This window comes from Psammomys obesus, unplaced genomic scaffold (assembly GCF_907164565.1).
Source record: "Psammomys obesus unplaced genomic scaffold, mPsaObe1.curated_primary_1811, whole genome shotgun sequence".
NCBI classification, from domain to species: Eukaryota; Metazoa; Chordata; class Mammalia; order Rodentia; family Muridae; genus Psammomys; species Psammomys obesus.
This window is the reverse complement of record NW_026596396.1, coordinates 1,151,982-1,168,581: the sequence shown is the minus strand read 5'-3', so window position 1 is coordinate 1,168,581 and position 16,600 is coordinate 1,151,982. Positions and strand designations below refer to the sequence as shown.

At 39.2% G+C, this 16,600-nt stretch overlaps 1 protein-coding gene across 1 annotated transcript in view; it reads left to right on the top strand.

Annotated features, from left to right (window-relative positions):
* Dgkk (diacylglycerol kinase kappa) overlaps nucleotides 1-12,118 on the top strand; it is a 146,637-nt gene extending 134,519 nt beyond the window's left edge. Inside the window, exons 24-28 of the mRNA XM_055597555.1 lie at nucleotides 444-585; nucleotides 2,214-2,300; nucleotides 5,365-5,475; nucleotides 7,282-7,405; nucleotides 8,395-12,118. Of these exons, the coding sequence (XP_055453530.1) occupies nucleotides 444-585; nucleotides 2,214-2,300; nucleotides 5,365-5,475; nucleotides 7,282-7,405; nucleotides 8,395-8,474 (544 nt within the window). The 3' untranslated portion in view covers nucleotides 8,475-12,118. The remainder of the gene's footprint in view (nucleotides 1-443; nucleotides 586-2,213; nucleotides 2,301-5,364; nucleotides 5,476-7,281; nucleotides 7,406-8,394) is intronic.
* The last annotated feature ends 4,482 nt before the right edge of the window (nucleotides 12,119-16,600 follow it).

Here is a 16,600-nt window from a genome sequence, read left to right as displayed (position 1 = left end):
ACACACACACACACACACACACACACACACACACACACACACACACAAACTGGAGTGTATTGAACATGCACACACATAAATAAATAAATAACTTAAAAGAATGTTTATTCCTGCCCTTAACTATCAGAAAGACCTTGAAATTTCAGCAAGAGTTTTCTATGCTCCTCTGTTTCAGTCTGTCACCCTATTCAAGTTCCCACTCTCTAAATTCAAGTTAAACAAAGATGAACAAAGGTAAATACTTAAAGAAGAATAAAAACATTTTCCAGTATCACTGGATACCTAGTGCAGAACAGAAATTGCAAGAGGGGATAAAGAGTTCATATCCAGTACCCAGGGTTTTCATTTCTATCCTTATCCCAAACTACAAATGCCTCTCATTATAAATCCATAATATTATAAATCCACAATAAACTCACCTCTCTGTCTTTGGTTTATTATAGACTTAATGACCTAAGTAAGGTCCACCAGCATGTGTCTGTCCTCATGGATTCTGTGAACGCCAGTGCTAACATACTGAATGATGTGTTCTATAGCCAAGACAGTGGCAATGAAGCAGGTGCAGCTTTCTGTACTCCCGTTGAGGTAAGTGGGGAAATGAGCAAATGAAATAAAACAGCCAAAAATTATAGGAAAGTGGGTCATAAAGAAAGGGAATCAAAAATTGAATAAGAAATGTATGTAAGTGATAGGGTAGAAAACTGGTAGGTAGATGGATTGGGTCCATGGATTAGTAGGAGAATGCTTGCCATACAAGCATGAATGACAGTTTATATCCTCAGTACCCACATTAACAGTTAAGCATGGCAGCATAAATTTTAATCTCAGTACTGGACAGCAGAAATAGAAGGATCTTGGAGGCTTTCTAGCCAGCTAATTTGGCCAAATCAGTGAGTTCCAGACCAACCTGTCTCAAAAATTATGAGGTGGATAGCAATTGACAAAGACACCTCACATTCATCTCTGGCCTCTCCAGGCACACACACACACACACACACACAGAGAGAGAGAGAGAGAGAGAGAGAGAGAGAGAGAGAGAGATCCTTACACACATGGATATTTTTATACACATATAACCACACAAAAACTGAAAAATAAAGCAATAAAGTGGATAGGAATGCAGCCATTCCATAGATTATAAGGCAAAGGTGGCTGCTGGGGGAAATGCCATGACATATTTCATCATCCTGAGAAGCACTGTTTGTTCCTGCTAGCTAGCCACCACATCGGCCTCAGAGCAAAATAGTTAATAAATGGAAAGAAGTCTTGGACCTTCCTCATTCCAATTGTGCCCTGAATTATTGTATAAGGCTATACCTGTTACCAGAACCAGAGATCCAAGATGCCTTTATTTCCCTCTTGACAGTTACAGATCTGACATTTAATATTAAATGTGTCATCAGATGCCAATGCTCACTGCCAGAAGATCTGAGTGGTGCTTTTAAAATGTAACCTTAGATTTGGGAATGTAGATTAGTGACAGAGAACTTTCCTATCCTGCATGAAGCCTTGGTTATGACCCCCAACAGACATAAATATATTCATGCACACACAGGCACACAGGTGCTTGCACATACTCATAGACATGTACGTGTTCATTACTGCATGTATACACAGGAGAGATGGGGAGAAAGGAGGAGGAGAGGAAGGCACAGAGCAGGAGGAAGGGTGATGAAGGGAAAAGAGGGAGAAGAAGGTAAAGGAAGGAGAGGAGAGAGAACTTCAGTAATGGGTAAAAATACAGTGGACACAGGATATGTGCAAATGTGAGTTAACTTTATTTTAGACCAGATCCTAGTTGAAGGAGGTCTAAAGGCCATGGGTTTCAAGAAGATATATATAGTTAGGCCTATTTCTACCCACCATGGGAAATGTAGTTTTACCATAGGGATAAGACTCCTGAAATTTACCCTCTGGTTTGTAAATGCCCTAGCTTCCTTTTACCTACTATACCCAATCAATGATACCAATGTATTGCACCCCTTTGCAGGGCACACCAATAGAGTTATATCAGTTGACAGTTGACGTCGATTCTGATTGGCTGGTGCTCATTCTGCGCCATCTGTGCTGTATTTTTACTATTATTTTCCATCTACAGCCATATCCTACTAGTCTGTTCCTACCTTCCCATGGAGAAGCCAGCTGCATGCTTACTAACCAGCTCCTTTACCTTGTCCTTTCCCCTCCGTTCTTTTCCTTTCTTCTCCTCTCAGACTCTAACCAGAACTGATGCAGTAGATGTTACATTTAGTCTTAAAGGGCTCTACGGTGACACCAAAGCTTTCCTGGATGAAAACTTGGTGAGTGCAGGGGGGTTGGAGTATGGGAGGGAACATATCTCTTTTGAATATGGCTACAGCCTGTATTTCCGTCCAGGGTACTAGTGATGTGTGATCATTTTAAGTAGGGGCTTGCCTGATGATTCTTGCTGTCATCTAGAATTTGTCACCTGAATTTGCTACTGTATGTGTTATCCTATTCTATAGGGACTACCATATTTTGGATGAAAGTCTTTCTATCTTCAGTCAGTGTCTACTGGGTCAAGACTAGGCCAACCAAATGCAAGGTGTTCTCATTTTACTTGATACAGCTACAAGTGAAATGAGAGAGGTCTTAAGAGATGCTCTTATCTCAAAAGTTTCTAAATGTCATCTTCTCTATAAAGAATTTAACAGGAAATAAAGGGAAGTTTGGAAGACTCTGAGCTCAAATCCAAGTTAGCTACCTATTCTATGTATTAATTTCCTAAGGCTGCCATGACTAAGTACCAAGTATTATATGATTTTAAATAACAGAATGTTACTATCTCATCATTGTGGAAACTCCAATATTCAAATCCAAATATCACCAGGTCTATGATTGCTCTAAAAACCCTAGGTAAAACTTTATTTGCCTTTTCCTAGCTTCTGCTCATCTTCTGGCATTGTGTTGTTATTGTTGATTCTTGCCTTGTAAATGCATCACTCTAATCTTGATTGCCATCTTTAACATCTCTGTCTTCACATGGCCATATTCTGACAGGGCCTTTGATAGTAATGGATTAAGGCCTGCCCTATCTCATATGACCTCAAATTAACAGTGAATAACAAATGCAGTGACTATAATTTCACATAAGGGCACATTCTAAAGTGGTGGAGACTTTAAACATATTTGTGGAGGGGAATGCAACACAACTAACAACACTAACCATGTAAGTGCACCTCTTTGCATTTAGTTCCCCTATCTTCAGGGTAGGGATCGTAACCCTTACTATACTTTGTTTTGAGTATATACACAAACTATTGTATACAACAAACTATTGTAACAAACTTGAGTACCTGGCAGTACATGTTACATAGTTGTGGTTCAAAAGATGAGCTTTAAAAGTGCCAGGGAAGACAGAGCATGATCCTGAGGATTACATCAGTTACATGTTTCTCATCATGTAATGTCTATGCATGGGCACAAGGTGATTGCACTCCAATAAGACAACCTCTCATAACTATCCACCTTTGATGTTGTCCCTGAGGAAGGTGTAGTGGTTGCTTTTGATCCGATGAAAGTTTAATTTGAAAAAAGGACTTCTGAGTTGAATTTGCCAGAACGCTCACTATTTCTTTATTTACATTTCTAATTGTCATACTGCCTCAGAACAGAATGGCTAAAGCACTCAGACCACATCATTCCATTATCTGGGCCCAATGCCTAAGTTTTTTTTTTTTTTTTTAACTTTGGACATTTTCAGTTGGAATTCTTAACACAATGTCATTCTCAGCATGACCATCAGTAAATATGGTTTCCTCTTATTGCTACTCGGGTTTTCTTGAAGCTCATAGCTTGAAATCTGGGCCATGCTAGGCGACAGCTCAATTTAAATATACCCTACCATGAAGTAGGACTTTAAGAAAGCTTTCTTTTTGTAGGATCTGTGAGACTCCACACATGTGTACACATCAGAATGAGGCTAGAAGGCACAAAGCACATGAGAAATGACCATGTAGCTGCAGAAAGGCTGTCACCGAGATAAGATAGCTACAGTTATGCTTCATTTGGAAATTATTCCTCTTGAGGAAGTATGTCAGTAAAAAGTGTAGTTTTGGCAAGCAGGTGTATTAACTTTCCATTACTGTAATGAACACCAAGATAACTAACTTACAAAGCGAAAGCTTTGTTTTGCCTCATAGCTTTGGGGGCTCAGTCCACAATTATTTTCTCCTTTGCTTTCAGACTATGGCAAGACAACATCATGGTGACAATCATGTAGCAGACTAATGTTGCTTGTCTCATGGCTGCAAATGACAAGGAGGGTAGCTAAAGGCCCATTATTCTTCTCAAAGGCCTGGCCTCAGTGACAAGGATACTTCTGACTAGGTTACACCTCGTAAATGTTCCACTACCTCCCAATGATACCGGTCTGAGGACTAAGCCTATAACAGATGGACATTTGGGAGACATTCTAGGTCAACTGGAATAGGGATATAGCTTTTTAAAAGGTGAAGTTAATCCCATTCAGGAATTCCCACTTCCCTTATTTGGCATGCACTTGGCACTGCAACTGAGCCATGCTATATTGTCTTAAGTTGCACAAATCAAGCAGGACAAATTCTTTGTTGGTGTTGATTTGTTTCTTTCTTGTATCATGTTCTGATAGGCCATAACCTCCCATCCCATTCCCTGCCCATGCGATTGCCACACATTTCTGACACCAGCTACTGCAATCAAGGGTCCCTAAATAGAAAAAGGCCACAGGAATGCCAAACTGAAAGTGGGGTACATGGTAGGGATGAGTGGTGAGTCCAGGTTAGATATCTGTGTGCCTTTAGGGTCTACATATATCAGTGTGCTTCCATGTGCCCAAGTCGTTACCTATTAGACTATGAATGGTCTCATCTATATTGTGTATTTAGAATTTGGAGACAGTCTAAAAAGAATCTATTGTAAGTCTCCCATGCACCACACAGGGTTTATCTTGTGTGTTCTGATTGGTTTGCAGCAACTACTTAAATTTGGTTTTCTAAACATTTAGAACAAGCCATCTGAAAACATGTCTCCTAATCATGAAGAACAAATAACTAGGAGCTACAGCACAACCTATAGAGGCAGACCCTCTTCCAGGAAGAAAAAAGTTGAGACAGCCTTATTACTTTGGTTTACAAGGTATCCTTTGAGAAAGAAGAGAGTTGTCTAAAGCTAATACTGCTTTTGAGAAGTAAAAGATCTGATTATAAGCCAGATGAGCTACAGTTTGTCACCCTTACAAACTGTCTTGGCCAAAATGGGCTACACTGTTACATTTATGATGCCTTAGCCACTAGCATGGATTCAGAGTAGAGTCTAAGGCAGTGCTAGGGAATGTCCACTTACTATTCTCCCTGTCTGTGGCAGTTGAGAGATGCTGAAGATGAGGCTGTACTACAAGATGCCCTGGATGCCATGAATACGCAGTTGAAAAAGATACTGGAAATTGACTGGTTGAATCAAATCCTTCTTCCAGAGGTTCGTGACCTGGGTGATAGGAATTTTTTCTTTGTCTAAGGTCTCCCAGTATGTGGTGAGTACATGGGATGGGTGTAACGGAAACCCAGAACAACTTTTAGCTTCAGCATGAATGAATCCTCCTCCTCCCTATAGTCTCATAAATGGACAGAATAAAGCAGTGAACATGAACAAGTAAGTGACCATAGAAAAAGATCCAGAAAGAAGACACATTTTAAAGCAAGAAAAAAATGAAGATCTCTCCTTTTTCCAGGCTACAAACTCTTCCTGCTTGGTATCTGCTGCTAGAACTAAACCTTATCTGGTATATACTGGCATAGCCACAACAGTGTTTTACAGATAATTGTTGTAAATGTTTGATACCTAAGGCCATATAGATAGTTAAATCTTCCAAACACATCTCTTCATGCTACCTATGCCCATTGCCTCTTGCAGCCAATATATGGCACAAAAGGAAAATCAAAAATTGCAACAATTGCAGAAATTCTGTCAATTTTGGACTACTTTGAATACTTTTCTAAGACTGGAATATTTCATATTGATTTTATAAACCAAATCGCAAAGATAGTTACCTATAACAAGGTAAAATATTCCCTTTGTGATCTGACAGAAATTGTCACAAAAATTTTTTCCCCATTAAAGCATTCGCTTCAAATTTTAGAATCCTTGCCTACCTCCTCATAGCTATCTTCTGACTCCAAACACCAGTGGTATACATGTGAGCAAGTTACATAGGCATGATTACAATAGTGCAGCAACAAGGCTACATTTAAGAAGGAAAATCTTAAGCAAATTCAGGTTTTAAAACAGAGGTTCTTAACCTGGGAATCTTGATACCCAAAGACCATCGAAAAACACAGATGTTTACATTATGATTCACAACAGTAGCAAAATTACAATTATGAAATAGCAACAAAAATAATATTATGGTTGGGGTTGCCACAACATGAGGAGTATGCTAAAGGGTCCCAGCATTAGGAGGGTTGAGAACCACTGTCTTATTAGGTTTACCAGTTTTTATGTCTTTGGTGATTATATTACAAGGACTCATCTCCCTCCCTCTTCATTTCCCTTCCTCTTCTCTTCCCTCTTCATTTACCTCCCTCTTCATCTCTCTCTCATGAAAAGGTATGAAAAGGTATTAATTATTTTTTCTAATTTATAAAGAAATGGAATAAGAGCAACAGTGACCCCAACAATCCATGAGACCACACACAAAATATTTAGCCTCTAAGCCTTTGCTTTTTAAAAAATCCAAAGCCAGTCCTGATGAGACCTGATAGACTAGGGTCAGATGGAAGAGGAGGAGGACCTCCCCTATCATTGGACTGGGGGAGGGGCACAGGAGAAGAAGAGGGAGGGAGGGTGGGATTCGGAGGGGAGGGGAAGGGGCTATGGGATAAAAGTGAATAAATTGTAATTAATAAAAAAATTTTCAACAAACTAAAAAAATGTACAGCTCTATTTGTTTCCACTTCCCTCTCCCCTTCCCCTTGTATAGCTTTCCCCTACCTCTGAGCCTTTCCTTCATTTCTAGTCGAGGAATGGTAGTAGCCATTTTTCTAGATTGTTTTGAGGATTGTATAAGAAGTGTTTTTCAGTATACCTAGCAAGGTACATGGCATAGAGTGAGCTCTTGCTAAAACACAATATCTTTATTAAGGTATGTGACTAGGGAGGAGTGACTCTCCTCCTGAACCACCTTTCTGTAACCATCTTTGTCCATCACTTTAAAGAGCTTATAGGAACTGTTTTGGTTTGTCAACTAATGAACATTTTGACCTTACTCTTGCTGTGTTTTCCCAGGAACACTCTTCTGATACTCACAGCCTAAGCCACAGGTTTAAAATTAAATTTCCCAAGTTAGGGAAGAAGAAACGAGAAGAGGGAAGAAAGCCTAAATCCAGCCAAAAATTCCCTGGTTTTCTTGGTAAGTCTATTCCATAGTCATAGGAGTCATAAAAGCAGCTTGGACACATAAGAGACCTGAAAGTATCCTCAGAAATGTTCGTGGGCATGTTGTATAGGGAGAATCCAGGAGGAAGCCAATATTAGGTCAGGCCAAGTAAGTTAGGGGGACTAGTTAACTGCAGAACCGGTGCAAGAATGGTGCCATGAGGGCTGTATGGACAAAAGAAACTGCACCATCAGACAGTTTATTTCACTGCCTGACTCATTCCTAACGGTTGGGGACAGGTTGGGGACAGATTTTGCCCCACAAAATCCCTTCTCCCACTGATAAAGAGTCCCTGGATATATAAAACTCATACCATATAAATTTTGTTTCTTATACAATTCTTCCTTATAATTTGTCTGAAGTATTGTTGAAATGTGAATTGGGTTTCAAAAGAAGACTCTACTAGAGTTTTTAGTTGTCCCAATTCTGATGCCCCTGGTCTCTCCTATATTTGAGGCTTTAGGTAACATGGAAGCTTCAAAGATACAGCATTAGCAGACATGTGAAAACGGGGTGACAGAAACTCAGTTTGTTTTGGTTTTAACGAATAAAGACTTTACAAATGCCAAAAGAAAATCTTTTGGCTCTAAATACATATATATATATATATATATATATATATATATATATATATATATATATATATATGTTCCCCCCCCCGGGTATGGTCCAATTGGTTTGATTCCTTAAGAACCTTACATTCAGAAATCTCTATAAGTATTTTTGTGGACTCAGATTAAGTCCATTGTAGTTGCAGAGATGACCAGGTTCTACAAATTAATCCTACTTACATTTAGTTTGTATCGTCTCCCATGGCTTTCTCTATGATGCAGAGATGGTTGGTACAGTAGGATCAAACTAGTCTGCCTCCAGCCACTCTGTATTCTCTAGGGTTTACCCATTTAGGCATCTGGCAAAGTACTCACTTCATTATTTCTCTCTGTATTTTTTTCTCTCTGAAGGCAAGTTCTGGCGTCGCAGACATCGGGGCAATGAATCAAAAGCTGATGACCCTCCAACACCTTCAAGTTCTCAACAGTAGTCCTTAAAAGCTGGAAGGAGAACTCAACACAGAATTCTACTAAGAACTCTCAAAACCTCAATAAAGGCTGAACTAAATTATTTGAGAACAAACATGAGCACCACCAAGAAAGACCCTCCAAATCCTTATACTAATATATTTTCCCTAGACTTAATCAGATCTCCTTAGAGGGTTACATTTTTCTTGTTGGCCAAAGATTCTTGTTCCGAGTTGTCTTGTTCAGTTCTCCTTCTCTTTCTGTACCTTGGGCAACTATAGTGTTTCTTGGGGACAAACTCCTTATGAATGGCCTGGGATCTATAAGAATTTATAGGAGTTCATCTCTTTAGGATGTATTACAATGAATTTCTTTCATTTGCAGAGAAACTGTAGACATCAAGGAATAAATGAGTGAATGACTCTAAGAAAGATGATAGGGGTCAGGGCATTCAGGCTTGGTTGTGTTTCTCCTCCAATCCCTGCCAACTCTAAATTGAAATTTTGAAAGATGACTCCTAGTTGCCTCAAGAAAATGAGAACAAGGTCCTGGGGGCTTGTTCACTTGTCTGTCACAATGACCATATGAATCTTTCCTTGTAGATATAAGACTCACCTCTCCTCCACTTTCTCTCTCCTTGCATTTTCACCTCCCTTCTCTCGTCTCATTTTCTCTCCTTTCTTCTTCTCTTCCTCCCTAATCTTCCTCCTCTCTTTTGTTTCCCTTCTCTCTCTCCTTCTCTTCCACTTTCTTCTACTTCTCCCTCTCTCCCCATAAACTCTGTGTTTTTCCATGTGTACATGTATGTCTTTGCACATGTCCAGGTGGTGCTCTCATGGCTAGGTGGGCCCACTGGTTGGAACTCACCCCTCATGGCAACCATACAGGCTCCTGTACTTCTGCCTTGATCCTAGCCTGCACGTCTCCATGGAGTGCTTGCCTGCATTCTCGCTGGATTTTTTAACTAAATGTTTTGCTGCTGTGTTGCAGTATAGATTATATATAGAGACATAAAGATGTACATATATATACATATATATATTTTTAAGAACTGAAAATACAACTCGACCTCTAAGTGACCCTCTAATTTATTGTGATAACCTAGGAATCCCTCCTCATCCCTATTTCACATATATAAAACTCTACCAACTGCCCTAGTTCTTGGTGGAACTTCTAATCTTTTGGTGCATTTTTTAGTGTCTTAAAAGTAGCTGGGGTCTACTTATAGCCCTGCTAATTCTGACATCCACTTCAAATTCTGAGCCAGGCCACAGAAAGGGAACAAAGCCACCAATGCCCTGCAGAAGGGGCCAAGCTGGCATGCTGCCATTTAGCTCTGTTTCTCCTGGCTCTATATCAGCAACTGCCTGGGCTTTATTGCCCTCTTCCCCAGTAAGAAAAGATGACAAAGAACTCTACCCTTTAAACTTCTAAGTTAGCATCTACCTGATAACCAAGCCACAGCCCATGCTCTTCCCCATAAACTTAATCTGGGCTTGCAGTTATTGGATAGGCTTTTGGGCCATTCCTCAAATTACCTTCAAATCTCACATCTTGATTCCTTTCCCCATTATTAGAAGAGGGGCAGTCAGAGTGACCAGAAAGAATAAGGATCTGGGAAAACAAAGGCTAAAAGCCTCTGCTTCCCCACTGTTTTGTTTTCAAGTTTTTCATGAAAGCATTGTAGGCATAAATTACTCCATTTTTTAAGTGTCCAATGTCAGTTAGGTAAATCTAATGAAAGTCCAGTGCTCAGAGAGAATGTATCTGGCCTGCCTCTTGTCTCCACCCTCTAGTCATATCTTTTCAAATGTGTCCCTTCCCACTTACCAAGAAAAATCCAGAAAACTGCCCTCTTCTCACTGCTCAGCCAAATTTAGTGTGCTCAATTATCTGACTCAGTCCAATGGCTGGTTCACTGAGGTGCACAATCCAGACTCCGGTCACTGGTTCTCAACTTTCTAGAACTCCACCAGCCAAACCCACTTAAACCAGCTGCCTGTGTTCCACCTCTTCAAGGGTAAGAAAAAGAGACTAACAATGGAGTAGTCCCAAAATGTCTGATAGCTATGCCAAACAAAAATGTCCTAGCTCTATAACTAGAGAAGAAATTCAATGGGAAATATGACAGGCAAACATTTAAAACTTAAATATCACAATGTGCATGTGTTGACTGTGTATGTATTTGAGTGGAGTGTGCTGTTGCAGTGTCTGGTTTTCTCTTCCCAGGAGGAGACAACAGATCAAACCACCAGGGTCATTGTTCCTCCTTGGCAGAAGGAACTAACACCTGCATTGCACACACACACACACACTCACTCACTCACATAGTCGGGAACCATGTTAAATTTTCTCTGAAGAGTCTTCTCCAAAATGGATCATTTACAAATAAGCAAATTTAAGGAAACAGATGGAAAATATAGGAAACTGTAGCCTTATCTTGGTAGTGACTAAGCAGGGCTATGTCTTGTAATTATTTTCATCACAAATGATTGTCAACTGTAATAGGACCTCATATCTGCTTATTTTGCTGATGTACTATAGGTCTTTGTATACTGTAATGCTGCTGTTGCTCTGTTGTACCATCTGAATTCCCACTCATTTTCCCCGTCCTCCCACCTGAGTCATAATGATCCTGAATGACACCCATAGGGTGGGAACTAGAACCAAATGTGGACCAAAACTGATAAGCAAAAAAGCAAACATGGCTTATTGAAATGGTCCAGATATCAACTAAATTGTCTAGTTATCAATTGTTTCCTGAAAAGGGAAGATGGAATGCTAAGAACTGGTTCGCACATCTACAAAGCAAGAAAGGATCTCTCTCTTTGTCTCTTTCCCTCCCTCCCTTCCTCCTTCCCTCCCTCCTTTCCTCCCTCCCTCTGGAGTTGCCTTAGGCCCTGAGAACGTGGGCTCCTTTCAGGATTTCATTGTTAACTATTTGAAGTCATACAGTTGCTCAGGTGGTGGGACAAGACACCAAATATTCACCACAGTTATGTACAGAAATCATTAAGAATCAAAGCTCTGGGGTTTGGTTGTGTCTTTGGCAATATTGTCTGCAGAACTGATTGAGTGGCTAATTAATTAGCCAGAAAAAGAGTAGGGAAGGAAAAAATCTAATAGAATTAAGCTGCCACTTGTGGCATCAATACTATAGGAGGTCAACAAGCATCCATTAAGGCCCTTTATTACACCAAAAAGGGAAAGGGAAAACTTAAGAGAATATTTTCAATGTAATAAAAGTTGACCAGAAGAAACAAATTGAGGTCCACACCATCTTCCCTCAGGACACAGTAGAATTTTAGTTGTATAACAGATGGAAACTATTACCAAAGAAATCAGACCCCATTCACACCTTTCCATTGGATAAGGGACATTGATTAGCTTTATGGTTTATGGAGTTGCATTTGTCTGCTATTCTGTAATGCATTGTAGTTTTATATTCTGTGTTCTGCCTTTTCTCAGTGGCCCTGCAAATAAGTAGCAGGGCCAGGGCCTGGTCAGGGGAGGAAGCTGGAATAGTCATGGAATAACAGAAAAAAACACAGAAGGAAAAGATCCACAAAGTGTGCCTATTCCTTTTAGACCTCCTCACAAAATGGAATACCAGTTCTCAAAATTAACACAGTAATTGCTTCTTAAAATATTTTAATAAATGGATAAATCATCAACATCTACAGCTCATCATTTCTTTCAAATTGGGGAGGGGAGGGCAGTTGAATGGGGCTTGACATCAGCTACTGGATTGGGGCTCTTCAAGCTCTCAATAAGTCACCTACAGGTACCAGTTGCAGGAAGGAGCAGGCAGTAAAGCAAACCAGGACTGGCCTTTCAAGTTGATTATAATACTAGAAGTGCTTGCTGAAACTGGCTATAAAACCTAGTTGTAACTCAGTACATTTCTCTGTAGAAATATCTGCCACTCTAACTGCTCTTCAAGCCAGCTCTCTCTGGATACAGACAGATGTCAGTAAAATCAGTCAGCTAGTGGAGGGATAAAGTAGGATGAAGGAGTACAGCTTAGATTGCTAAAAAGTAGAAGATATCTTGAAAAAAATGCAACGTGCTCTCCTAACACAAACAATAAATACTCCTCTCCCTTCCAAAAGGGTTCCAGGGTGGAAGGGTTCTGTTCAGATCCAAAATGGGTTAGCCCTACCACTGATAATAGCCATTGACGTGATACAGCCCTAAAGGTGCTTTGCTGCCACACCTAATTACCTGAATTCAGTCCCTAAGACACACATGACTTTCATAGGTTGTTCTTTGACCACATACATGTACTATGGGATTTACACAAACACACACACACACACACACACACACAATTGCTCTACAAGTAATAAAAAAGAAAATGGTTTAATTTCTGCCACATACATATAGTCACCATGGGAATCCAGATATTGATTACTGCACAGGCAGTGAAAGACACAGCAGAACAGAATTCCGCATAAAGTTCTAAAAGGGTAAGAATTCAATTCACAAATCCTTAACTTACCAAACATTAAAAATAATTTCTTATTTGGAGACAATACGATTGTGTCAGTTAAGACCACATTTCAGGCTATCCTTATAAAAACTATACTTCTGGGCTTTGGGGGATGGGGGACAAATAGTTCTACTGTGAAGGAGATAAATAACCCTTTTGCTTTACATATAGCAGACTACTGAAGCACTATCAGAATTGGACATCTCATCCCAGTCAGAATAGCCAAGATCAAGAAAACAACTGACAACAAATGTTGGCAAGGATGTGGGGAAAGGGAACCATCATTTACTGTTGGTAGGATAGAAAACTAGTCAAGGCCCTCTAAAATCATTGTGGAGAATTCTTAGAAAGCTTGATGTAGACATACAATATGACTCAGCTATTCCATTCCTTGGCATATTCCCAAGGACTCGATGTCATACTTCACAGATATTTGTTCAGCCATGTTCAAAGCTGCCCTATTTATAATGGGTAAAAAACAGAAACACCTTAAATGCCCTTCAAGTAATGAAATAAATAATGAGAATGTGGTATAAATACACAATGAAATACCACTCAGCGGTAAAGGGAAAAAAAATGATATCATGAACTTTTTAGGTAAATAGGTGAAACTAGAATAAATTATACCAAGGGAGGCAACCAATACCCAAAAAGACAAACTCTGCGTTTCTCTCATCTGTGATTCCTAACTCCAAATCTTCAGCTATGACTATATAACCTATAGAAACCATGAAAGCAAAAAAAAAAAAAAAAAAGCATTCCTCGGTTGGAGAAAGAGCTCTAGAGAGGGGGATGGAAGAATACAGGTGATATATAGGGGAAAATGGATGAAATGGGGTTAAGGATTTAATTTGGGGAAAAGGGAGGGAGAGGATATAGAAGAAAAGGGAGGAAAGGGGGATAAATAACACTATGGATGTTTACAATATCCATAGAGAATCATATTAGTTGGATTTAGTTAAAATTACATATAACATATAAATGTGGAGGCATACATACATAAACATATACCATTTCAATGAAGTTATGCCACTTATGCTGATAATGCTGTTCCCAAAAGCCATACACTATGTGACTAAAACAAACAAACAAGTACCAGGCACAAGAAACTTCCTTTCAATCTGTTTGTCAAAGAAGTTCAAGAACAAACAACTTAGGCTATTGCTGATTAATTTAAGTCTTCATTGCTGAAGATACAATGCACTTCTGACACAGGACTCAGGATGTAAGCTGGATTTGACCTGAAACTCTCTTCCTTGAGGACTAACTTTCATAGTACCATAAGGTGATATGCAAACTGTAGCTAATGCTCCTACACAACTTTAATTCCTATGAATCAAAACAATGACTAGCATAGCAAGCTATCCCTAAAGGTGAAACTTAGTTATTATTCTATTGCTGTGAAGGGACACCACGACCAAGGCAACTCTTGTAAAATAAAGTACTTAATTAGGGGCTTACTTATAATTTCAGAGGCTTAGCCCATTATCATAGTGGGAAAATAGATAGGCATGGCACTGGAGAAGTAGCTGAGAGCTTTACATCCTGATCAGCAGGCAAAAAGAAACACTGCCGGGACTTTTGAAACCTCAAAGCATACTTCCTCCAAAGCCACATACCCTAATCATTCCTAACAGTCTACCAACTGGGAACCAAACATTCAAAGTTATGAGACAACGGGGGCCAGTCTCATTCAAACCACCACAAGGTACAATAAGGACTAATTAGACACAAGGACTATTCAACAGAAGGGAATTCATGCCTGGTACTATTAACCTTGGCCACTACGCATGGCTAGTGGGCCCTAGAAGAGAACCTACTATTGCCAGTTTCCTAAACCAATATAATTCCTAGCTGCATTCTGAAAGTATACCCTTTATGGTGGTTTGAATAGGTTTGACTCCCATAGACTCATGTGTTTAAATGCTTGGCCCACAGAGAGTGGCATTATTAGGAGATGTGGCATTATGGAGGAAGTGTGGCCCTGTTGGAGGAAGTATGTCACTGTAGGAGTGAGTTTTGAGGTTTGCTATGTTCTGGATCCTGTGTAAATCCACTCTCCTCCTGGCTGCCTTTGGATCAAGATGTAGAACTCCCAGTTCCTTCTCTAGCACCATGTCTGCCTGCAAGTTGCCATGCTTCCTACCATGATGATAATGGACCAAACTTCTGAAACTGTAATCTAGCCCCAATTAAATATTTGCCTTTATAAGAGTTGCCTTGATTGTGGTGTCCTTTCACAGAAATGAAAACCCTAGCTCAAACACCCTACACCAACAGAAAAGCATAGCTTTCTGCCCTCATCAAAGAAGCAGAGAAAAGCAGATACAGAAAACCACAGCAGGTCAAAATTTAGAGAACTGACTATGGTATGCCTTAATTGGTACATTTACGACACTATAGCTATATCTAAGGTTCAGGATTCACTGTAGAAATGGAAACAGGAAGATTGTAAGAGCTAGAAAGATAGATACATAGATACAGATATATAGATACATAGATACAGATATATAAAATCTTCACCAACATCAAGACATAAGATGGTTTCTACAGTTTCATGAATGTTTTCATATTATTCTTTTCATGGTTTTTGGTTGTTTTTGAGACTGTCCATCTGAGACAGGATTAACTCAACATAAACTCAGCATAATATTTTTTCAAGTTTTCCAAGTTGTAATAAATCAATAGATTGTTCCTTAGAAAATTATTATTCCCCAACTGTAAGCTCCAGATATTGAAAACAACAAAGAAAAAAAAAGAATGGTGCTATTTTCCAAGTGATTCAAGGTTTTACGATTTTTTTTTGTACTGGGTTCTACTTTGATCTCATTGTGATAACAAACCACAGTATGCATTATTTCAGTTATTTTTAAATAATTTTTATTTTTATATTAATCACAGGTTATTTACTTTGTATCCCAACCATAGCCACCTCCCTCATTCCCTCCCAACCCCAACCTCCCTCCTTCATCTCCTCCCATGCCCCTCTCCAAGTCCACTGATAGGAGAGGTCCTCCTCCCCTTCCATCTGACCATAGCTTATCAGGTATCTTCAGGACTGGCTGCAATGTCCTTCTCTGTGGTCAGTTATTTTTAATGGGTTAAATTTATTTTATGATCTGAATGTTTTATTTTATCACATTTTCAGTTAAGTCCTTGATTTTTTTCTAAATTATCCTGTCTTCTTTAAGATGTTTTGAAAAATTTACCATTTCATTTTATCTGTTTCTGACTATAACATCTTGTCAAATTTTGAGTAGGTTCTCTGAGAATTAGAAAATATATAATACATGATTAATATAAATATAAAATATATACCTTTCACTGCATTCTTAGAATCACATTTACCACCTCAATTGCAATGTTTAACTCTTACCAACAGATTAGACCCTTCCTCCCTGAATGTTTTGCTATGGCTGTTTTATGTGTTACATAAATATACAGTTAAAATTGTTAGAACATGGAATTTGATTTTTAATTGTCTCCTTTGTTTTTGAAAAACTCAAGATGAGAATATCCTATTATGTTTATTCAGATTTTCTATTATTTCTCATGTACTTTCTTCATTTTAGATATTCCAAATTCCTTTCTGGTACCATTCCATTTCGTGGTGTGTGTGTGTGTGTGTGTGTGTGTGTGTGTGTGTGTGTGTGTGTG